This window comes from Myotis davidii, unplaced genomic scaffold (genome assembly GCF_000327345.1).
Source record: "Myotis davidii unplaced genomic scaffold, ASM32734v1 scaffold4, whole genome shotgun sequence".
NCBI lineage: Eukaryota > Metazoa > Chordata > Mammalia > Chiroptera > Vespertilionidae > Myotis > Myotis davidii.
Window position 1 is genome coordinate 867,334 of NW_006294707.1, and position 8,990 is coordinate 876,323.

Here is an 8,990-nt window from a genome sequence, read left to right on the forward strand (position 1 = left end):
TATTAAAGAATACCCTTTGACATTTCATGTAATACTGGTTTGGTGGTGATGAACTCCTTTAGCTTTTTCTTGTCTGTGAAGCTCTTTATCTGACCTCCAATTCTAGATAATAGCTTTGCTGGGTAGAGTAATCTTGGTTATAGATCCTTGCTATTCATCACTTTGAATATTTCCTGCCACTTCCCCCATAATGTAAATGTTGGTACCCTTGAAGTTGTTCCAGAGGCTCCTTACACTATCTCCATATTTTTGGATTCTTTTTCCTTTTGCTCTTTTGATTAGGTGTTTTTTTGCTTCCTCATATTTCAAATTGTTGATTTGATTCTCAGAATCCTCTACTGTTGAATCCCTGTAAATTATATTTCATTAATTTTCTTGAAGCTCACATTGAGTCCCTTAAAGCTCTCATGAAGATCCTTGAGTAACCTTATAAGCATTGTTTTGAACTCTGTATCCAGTAGTTTGCTTGCTTTAATTTCTTTCATTTGTGACATGTTTCTTTGTCTCTGCATTTTGGCCGCCTCCCTGTGTTTGTTTCTATGTATTGGGTAGAGTTGCTATGTCCTCTTGGGTTGGTAGAGTGGCTTGTATATTGGGTGTCCTGTAGAGACAGAGAAAAACATCAATCAGCTGCCTCCTACACGCCCACTACCAGGGATCAACTCCACACCCGGGGCATGCGCCCTGACTGGGAATCGAACTGGCAACCAGGAATGACAGATGCTTAAGTCTTCAGGAACAAGAGAAACAACCTGAATTTTAAATAGTAATTTCTCTCATTGTTTTCCCCAGTTCTTTTCTTTCATTTTGCATTTCTCATGTTCTGTGTTATTCCTTCATGTTCCCAATAACCTTCCTTTATCTACTGGCTCTCTGTGTTCTGTTTATTTTTCCTACTTATTCACCTGTTCTCCAACCTCCCTCCTTGCAGCCGACCACGTGTCAACATATGCGGAGTTTGTGCAGACGCACAGCCCCTCTGGGGAGTACATGTTCCAGTTTGATGGGGACGAGCAGTTCTACGTGGACCTGGATAAGAAGGAGACTGTCTGGCGGCTGCCGGAGTTTATTCACAGCTTTGACTATGATGCTCGGAGGGGGATTGCTGACATCGTCATGGCAAGAAAGAACTTGGACACCCTGATCCAGCGGTCCAACCACACCAGGGCCACGAATGGTAATGCTTACCCTTGCTTGTCCCTCAGCCCAGTGGCAGGGTGGGGGAGCCCAGAGCCCAGTCGTGGTGGTCCCGTGAGGGGGCAGTATCCAGAGGGTCAGAGGAGGCATTGCCTTCTTTTTTTTTTTTTTTAAATTTTATTTATTTTTTTAAAATATATTTTATTATTTTTTACAGAGTGGAAGGGAGAGAGATAGAGAGTCAGAAACATCAATGAGAGAGAAACATCGATCAGCTGCCTCCTGCACACCTCCTACCGGGGATGTGCCCGCGACCAAGGCACACGCCCTTGACCGGAACCGAACCTGGGACCCTTCAGTCCGCAGGCTGACGCTCTATCCACTGAGCCAAACCGGTTACAGCGAGGCATTGCCTTCTTATTCGAGGAAGAGGTTGGGCTGAGGGAGGCCAGGTCAGGGGCACAAGAAGCCATGACTCTGACCTGGGAGCCCTGGGGGCAAAGAGTGGGCCTGAGACAGTTATTCTATAACTGGAGAATATTGGGCCCGCGGTGGACCCTTGAGAGGCAGCCAGAGGCCTAGACTCACCAGGCGCTGTTCCTTCAGAGCCCCCGGAGGTGACTGTGTTTCCCAAGGAGCCCGTGGAGCTGGGTCAGCCCAACACCCTCATCTGCCACGTGGACAAGTTCTTCCCACCCGTGCTCAACGTCACCTGGCTGCGCAACGGGCGGGCGGTGACGGAAGGCGTGGCTGAGACCATCTTCCTGCCCAGCACAGAGTTCAGGTTCCACAAGTTCCACTACCTGACCTTCGTGCCCTCGGCCGAGGACGTCTACGACTGCCGGGTGGAGCAATGGGGCCTGGCCGGGCCGCTGCTCGGGCACTGGGGTACGGAGCCGCGCCCTCGGCAACACCATCCTGACGCTGTCTCTAGTCCAGGACCCTCTCTCCTCGGCGCCTACTCTCTTGCTTTCCTTAATTCTGTGGCATATTGTCCCTCTACCCAACGTCACCATCTCCTGGTTTCTAACTCTTTTTTTTTTTTAAATTTTCACATGAGAATATTTTTTCCACTGCTTTTCAGAGAGCGTGGAAGGGAGGGGGAGAGAGAAACATCGAGGTGAGATAGACACAGAGATGGGTTGCCTCCTGCATGCACTGGACTGGGGGTGGCGGGGATGAAGCTGCCACCCAGGTATGTGCTAGTGACCAGGAACCGAACCTGAGACGCTTGGGTGCCCCGGACGGCACTCTCACCACTGAGCACACCAGCCAGGGCCCCTGAAAGCCCACAGCCAAGGCCAGCTCCTGCTCCTGCACTTCTGACTTCATCTTTCCTTTGTGCCCAGAGGCCCAGGAGTCGATCCAGGTGCCCGAGACAACGGAGACTGTGGTCTGTGCCCTGGGCCTGCTGGTGGGCCTGGCGGGGATCATTGCTGGCACCATCGTCCTGAAGAGCAGGCGACCCGACAGCGTCCCTGGGTGCAGGGGCCCCTGTGAGTCCTCGGGGGTGGGTAGGAGGGGCACAGTGGAAAGGAGTGGCCAGCGCTATGGGTGGGGATGTGTTACTGCACGAGGGCCTGCTGCCCAGGCACGTGGGAGCCAACACCGTGGCACCGGCTTTGGGGAGGAGAAAAGGCCTGTACCTGCGGGGCACTGGCTGGGAGCTGCAGGCAGAGGCTCCAGCCTGTCTCCCGGGCTGGGCGGTGTGAGGGGCAGCAGTGAAGGGCTCACAGGTGGTGCTTGTGAGTGGCATTTCGCAAGGGTTCCTGGTAGGTGATGGATCCACTTTGGTTCTGGGTGTCGTTAGACATGTAAGAAACAGACACAACGTTAATGTGCACCGTGAATAGCAGGAAGCAGAAGCTCCTTTTACCCATAATGCACAGTTCCTGGCACACAGTGGGTCCTCAGCACATGTAATATGTACTCATTGAGTACTTTCTACCTTCAAAGACTGCAACTCATTTGGAGCTCGATGCAGCCACGTGGTTTCTTGGAACGATGAAATGTAGGAAGTGATGTGATTTCCAGGGGGGACCACTCAGAGGCGGCGTGCGGTTCGCTAGGTCCCGTCCACCCCCCTGGGGTGCTGGGCTCAGGCGCTGAGAAAAGCCCTGTCAGTGGCGCCCAGCGGCCCCGATCAGCAGCTGCCCGCTGGCGGCTGGACACGCGGCAGGAGCAAACGCTGGGCGCCAGGATGTGCCGCTCAGCGGGCTCACCTCACTGCGCAAGGGTGGAGGCTCAGGGGGCAGAGGGGCAGGAGGTTAGGAAGGTTTCACCGCAGAAGCCAAGGGAGCGGGGATTTCGGAAGGAGGCAGCGGGTACTAGTGTCAGCTGTCAGCAGCCAAGTACTCAAAGTGCTCAGCGTCGTAGGAGATGGTGCTTGGAGGCCCTTGAGAGCGGCCTCTCAGTGTCCAGCCGCCCCCCCCCCCCCCCCCCCCCTCCGTCCACTTGTCTCGCTGCTGGGCCTCGCTGTCTTGGAGCTCAGAGCAGCTGCGCTGGGCAGAGCTGGGGAAAGTGAAGGGACAGCTCCCTGGGCGCCCTGGCTTCTCACCCACCTGCTGGGCGGCAGCAACACCTGCTGGGACCCCCCCCTCCCCACCAACCCCCAGGCCTGGGAGGAGGCAGGGGGGGGAGGCGGGAGAGGGACGAGGGTGAGTGCTCCACTGGGTGTCCTAACCCTGCTGTTTGTCCTTCTGCAGGCGACAAGCTGTCCGTGACAGAAGAGGACGGAGGGGAGACGCCAGGGTCAGGCCTACTTTGAAGCTCGAGGTCCCTGAGCCTCTGTATTCAGCGTCAGTGACTGAGGTCCCCAAGGACCCCTCACCTCCGGCCTGTCTGTGCCCTTTCCCCCACTTGGCAACCTGCGAAGCCTCGCCTGCAGAAGTCAATAAATGATGAGTTTTGAAGTGTGGTGACACCGCATGGTCTCTGAGCCCCGGTCTCCCCTGGGACTTCTCCCCGCCAGGCTCCGGCCTGAGACCCCCCCAGACCAACACACCTGCGTGTCAGGGCTGGTTGCACCTCCAGGGCCTTTTCTGGGCTCTACACCTGCAGCTCCCCCGGGGCACACATCCTGGGCCTGGGATGTGGTGCCATGTGGCACTCTGTGGCCCTGCCGGGGGTAGGTCTAGGGCACGTTGGTCCCGCCCCGGGCACTTCCCCAGCCTCAGCGCGGGGCACAGGAGCAAGCAGGTCGGTGCTCACGATTCCTCACATTCTCTCTGTGCCGCTGCTCACCTCCTTAGCCACTCTCTCTTATTTCACCCGGAACCAGACCCCTTCTGGCCTCTGACCTCTGGGCCCCCTCCTCTCTGGGCAGCAGAAAGACCCATCTCCACCAGACCCACTGTTTCTCCACAGGAGGCTGCTCAGCCCTTAGCGCGCCAGTGTCTTCTCTCAGGGCACAGCCCCTCCCAGAGTGCAGATGGTCAGTCGGCGCTGGGGCTGGGACAGGAGGACAGGCACGGTGTCGGTGTCAGTGTCGTCTGTACTGTGCCCCCTGCTGCCCCCTCCCCACACTTCCAGCCTCATTTCTTCCCCCATTTTCTTTCAAGGGCATCCGACCCACCTGTGGAGGTCCCCAGTGTGCTAGCTGGTTTATTCATGTCTAAGCCCAATGTGGTTAAGGTCCTAGCTCTCCCCCCACTCTTTTCCCCCCGCCCCCCTCCCTCAGCAAAGTATGGGAATGAGTAGAGTTTCAATGGGGGAATTCGAACATAAACTACTTCACCGTCCTATTCTGCATGATCTTGGGGTGAACTGGAACTAGAAGTAAGGGGTGCGATGAGGAGTTGATACAGGAACCTAGTTTTGCAGAAGGGGCAGGTTGGGGAGGAGCCATCTCCCGTTCCCCACTCCCGCTCTGGCCGTGCCCTAAGGTGCTGGACGTGGATGCAGCAGGTGCGCATGGGCCTGACCTCAGCTGGTCCCCATTGCCCATCACTGGCCTCAGGGTGGGGTCTCCTGGTTCTGGGGCAGGGCCTACGCCTGGAGCACGGGTTGTACTGCGTGACCCTGGGACCCAGGCTCTGCAGGGTCACCATGGTTTCCCCTTTCGGATCTTTGATGTTGAAATGGTGGAGTGTGTGTGTGTGTGTGTGTGTGTGTGTGTATTTTTTTGACTTTGTTTGTTCTTGTTTTTTTTCTTTTGAGGTTTAATTGACATACAACATTACATTAATTTCAGGTATTGCTAAGAGAGTAAGTCTCAAAAGCTCTCATTACAAGAAAAATGTTTGTAACTGTGTATGGGGAAGACTGTTAACTACTTATGATGGTGATCATTTTACAATATATGCAAATATCGAATCATTATGCTGTATGCCCGGAACGTCACCCTGACCCCTCTGTGAGAGCCTTGTCCCCACAAAGCCATTCCTGGCCGCCAGGCGCGTTGTGTCCAGCAGGCACACACCCTGCTCTCTTCTCTCTCTGGTGGGAATTGTGGCCCCTGGGTGATGTTGGCCCTCAAAGCCTCTCTGTGGGTTGGGCCCACATGGGATACCACCCGCCCCCCGTCATTCCCCTGAGCCAGGCCCCCCAAGAGCAGTGGCTCTGCACTTACCTGTGGTGTCTCTGCCCTGAGCCCAAGGGGAGCTCAACATCACCAAGGGCATCAGGAGAGCGGCCATGCAGCCTGCGGGGCCACCATCCTGGATCCTGGGGTGGAGGTGGGGGGTGGGAGGGGGAGGCCTGGCCGAGAGATTCGCAGAAGGAGCACCGCGCAATCGGTGGGCCTCCCTCCTCAACTATTAGAGTCATGAGCCAGGACAGCCCCTGCATCGGGTGTGGCCGGTTCCAAAAAGGGAACCAATGGGTAGGACTTGTCCCTCCAGGCAGAGGGCAGGGACCACCGCTGGCCCTGTGGCCCCATCACCCTGTGCCAGTGGGAGGCGGCCGAGGGAGCGGAGTTGCACTGGGACCACCGGGAGGGCGGTGCGAGGGTGGCTCCGCTTCACCGGAGAAGGGGAAGGAGACGCTGCAGGGCAGGTACCGTGGGCCGCGGGGCCTCCTCGCTTCCCCTCGGGCTGGGGCTCGCACACACCAGGAGGCAGGAAAGGCGACCAGGGTCAGAACACGCGCTTCTTGGGGTCAGGAGACCGAGTCCACCTGGATTTTCAGATCCGGCACCGGAGAGGGAGCTGCCCAGAGGGCACCGGAGAGGGAGCTGCCCATGCATGCAGGCAGAGCCGATTCTCTCCGGACACTTAGGGTGCAGTCTCTCTCTCTGATATTTCTATCTCTCTATCCCTCTCCTTTCTCCCTCTGAAAACCCCCAAACATACATACATATTTAAAAAATACTAGCACAGCCCTGGAGTCCCCCTCAGTCATTAGCATGAGCCCAGCCCATCAGCCTACTGAGGACGCTTACATGGCCCATAAATTTATGAAAATTGCTCAACATTTTTAGTCAGGAAATTCACATTAAGCCAGAAGGTGACGTCACTGCACCCCTCCCAGAGCGGCGAACTGAAAAACTCAGACAAAACCAACTGTTGGCAAGACTTTGGACTAATTCTATGTCGTGTATTGTTAGTGGGAGAGTAAGTTGATGCAAATACTTTGACAAATGCTTAGACAGTGCTCTCTACACCCAAACATTTGCTCTCAGCAATTCCACTCAGTTATATACCCAGCAGCCAGGCACGCACTTTGTGCCAACGTATGTGAAGGGATTATTCACAGCAGTGCGACTTGTAAAATCCGGGTACAGCACACATGCCCGTGAGCAGTAGAGGGTCAGGAGTGTGGTCGTCCGCATGTGGGACCCCCTGCAGCCATGGGAGTGAATAAGCTACAGCCACAGGAATGAGGCCGGACAACAGTGAGTGAGAGCCAGGCACAGAGGATGCCCCTGGAATATCTCACCTCAGAATCTGACAGAACTCATCTCTGGAGTTAGACACGAAGGTTACTGGGGTGGGGCAGTGTGTGACCAAATAAGATCCGAGGGCCCTGGGGTGCTGGGAGCGCCGTGGGTGGTGTCCATCCCGACATTCGCTCTGTGGAAGCCACTGGACACCACGCTTTGTCCACCCTCTCTGTGGGTGTGGTCCTTCATGAAAGTAGACGTTTCTGGATTTTTGAAATAATTCTCTTAAAGCCAACCTGGAATTATTCTCACCAGCGCTGTTGGAAATGCGTCTGGGGTGTGGACGGTGGCAAGTGGCCACGCGCCTTCCTGGTCCTGCGCCCCTGCTGGGTCCCCTCGTTCCTGCCGCAGAGGCCGCTCCCTCCCGACCGGCACTCACCCTTCCAGGCCTCGGTCAGGGCCAGGGCCCCGAGAGCAGCAGGAGGAGGGTGTGGGACCTGGGGGCTCGCATCCTGGGGGTCTGGGGAGACTGAGTCCCCCGCGGAGACGTTAAAACCGGGAACCGCGGTGACTCGTATTGGCTTCTTTAAAAACCGGACCGGGCTGGGCCCTGAGTATCCAGGAGGAGGACCCCACAGAGGTTGTGAGAGGGAGAAGTGAAACCCCAGGGAGACGGGGGCTCCCTGAGGCTGAGCTTCCCCCCTTCAGACTGCGCCCTCTGGCTGAGCCCCTGAGAGCCAGGCCTGGGCTGCCCATACTACATCACCAGACCCGATCCCTCATCGCACCGGTTTCCAGAGCTTAGGCCGCCCTGCGGGGATGCTGGGGAGGTGGTGGCAGAGCCTGGGAGCGGGAAATGCGGCGGTGGAAGGGCGGGCTGTTGGCAATGACAAGGGCGAGGGGACGGCAAGGGAGTGGGGGCCCGGAGAGCCGAGCGGAAGGTCAGGGAGGAGCGGAGCTCAGGCCCGTGAGCCGCGGGCTGAGAGCACCCTTTCCGCTGGGCGCGCCCTGTCCCTGTTGTAAAATCCCCGCCAACCGAGTGGCTTTACGCGCGGCCATTCATTATCTCTCGGCTGCAGGCTACACAGCCCAGGCCCTCACGGGGCCAGAGCCAGGCGCGGCAGGTCCCTGCTCCTCACGGGGCCCTGGAGGCACCCACTGCCCAGTCTGTCGCTTGGTTGTCTGAATGCAGATGCCTGCGGAGCAGGACTGAGGTCCCCTTTCCTTGCTGGCTGTCAGCTGGAGCCCCCTGAGCTCCTAGAGGACGACTTGGGCCCTGGAACGTGGCCCCGGCGGCACCGATCCTTCCCCCATGGACCCCCCCTGACCTCCTGCCCCTCATCTCTCCTGCAGCGTCTCCCACTGCAGCCAGAGAAACTGCTCTGCTTTCCGGGTTCCAGTGGTGCCTGCGGCCCACTCACCCAGCGCTCCCTGTCCAAGGTCCTGAACCGCAACGCCCCACCCAAGTCTCTGCGTGTAAGGACGCTGCCCACCGGCTCCAAGGATTGGGCTGGACTTCTGTTCGGCCTTCCACGTCTGCTTGTGCTGAAAGCACCGAGGATCGAGGAGGGAGCACCCTGGGGAGAGTGACAGCGAGCGGGAGCTAAAAGGAATGGGGGTCCCTGCAATGAGGGGGTGGGGACTCCAATCTGACGATGGATTAGGGGGTGTTAGGGAAGAGGGAGGGTCAAAGCAGCTGAGGAGCAAGCACCCCACCCACCACAGGCCCCGAGTCACAAGGTCAGAGGGAGAGGAGACCCCATGGGAGCGTGGACTCGGGGCACCTCCTTTATGTTTTGGGTTATAATCCAGCACGTTGTTGCTCGCACTGTCCCAGCTGCGTTCATAGCCAGCGGTGCTGGGGCTCGGGGGGCCCAGCCTCCCACTCCACCTTGGGGAGGTACAGCCCCCTCCCACATTCCAAGGTGTTCCTGGCTCACCTTGTATTTGTTTATGTCTTACCCAGGAATCAGCTATTTTTCTTAAGCGCTCTGGGTCCTTTTATTGGAGGATGATATTTTGAGAACTGCTG

General features: G+C 57.1%; 1 protein-coding gene across 1 annotated transcript in view; it reads left to right on the plus strand.

Annotated features, from left to right (window-relative positions):
• LOC102767794 (RLA class II histocompatibility antigen, DP alpha-1 chain-like) overlaps nt 1-4,010 on the plus strand; it is a 5,144-nt gene extending 1,134 nt beyond the window's left edge. Inside the window, exons 2-5 of the mRNA XM_015567464.1 lie at nt 793-1,177; nt 1,744-2,025; nt 2,487-2,633; nt 3,843-4,010. Coding sequence (XP_015422950.1) covers nt 793-1,177; nt 1,744-2,025; nt 2,487-2,633; nt 3,843-3,904 — 876 coding nt within the window. The 3' untranslated portion in view covers nt 3,905-4,010. The remainder of the gene's footprint in view (nt 1-792; nt 1,178-1,743; nt 2,026-2,486; nt 2,634-3,842) is intronic.
• Nucleotides 4,011-8,990: the final 4,980 nt, after the last annotated feature.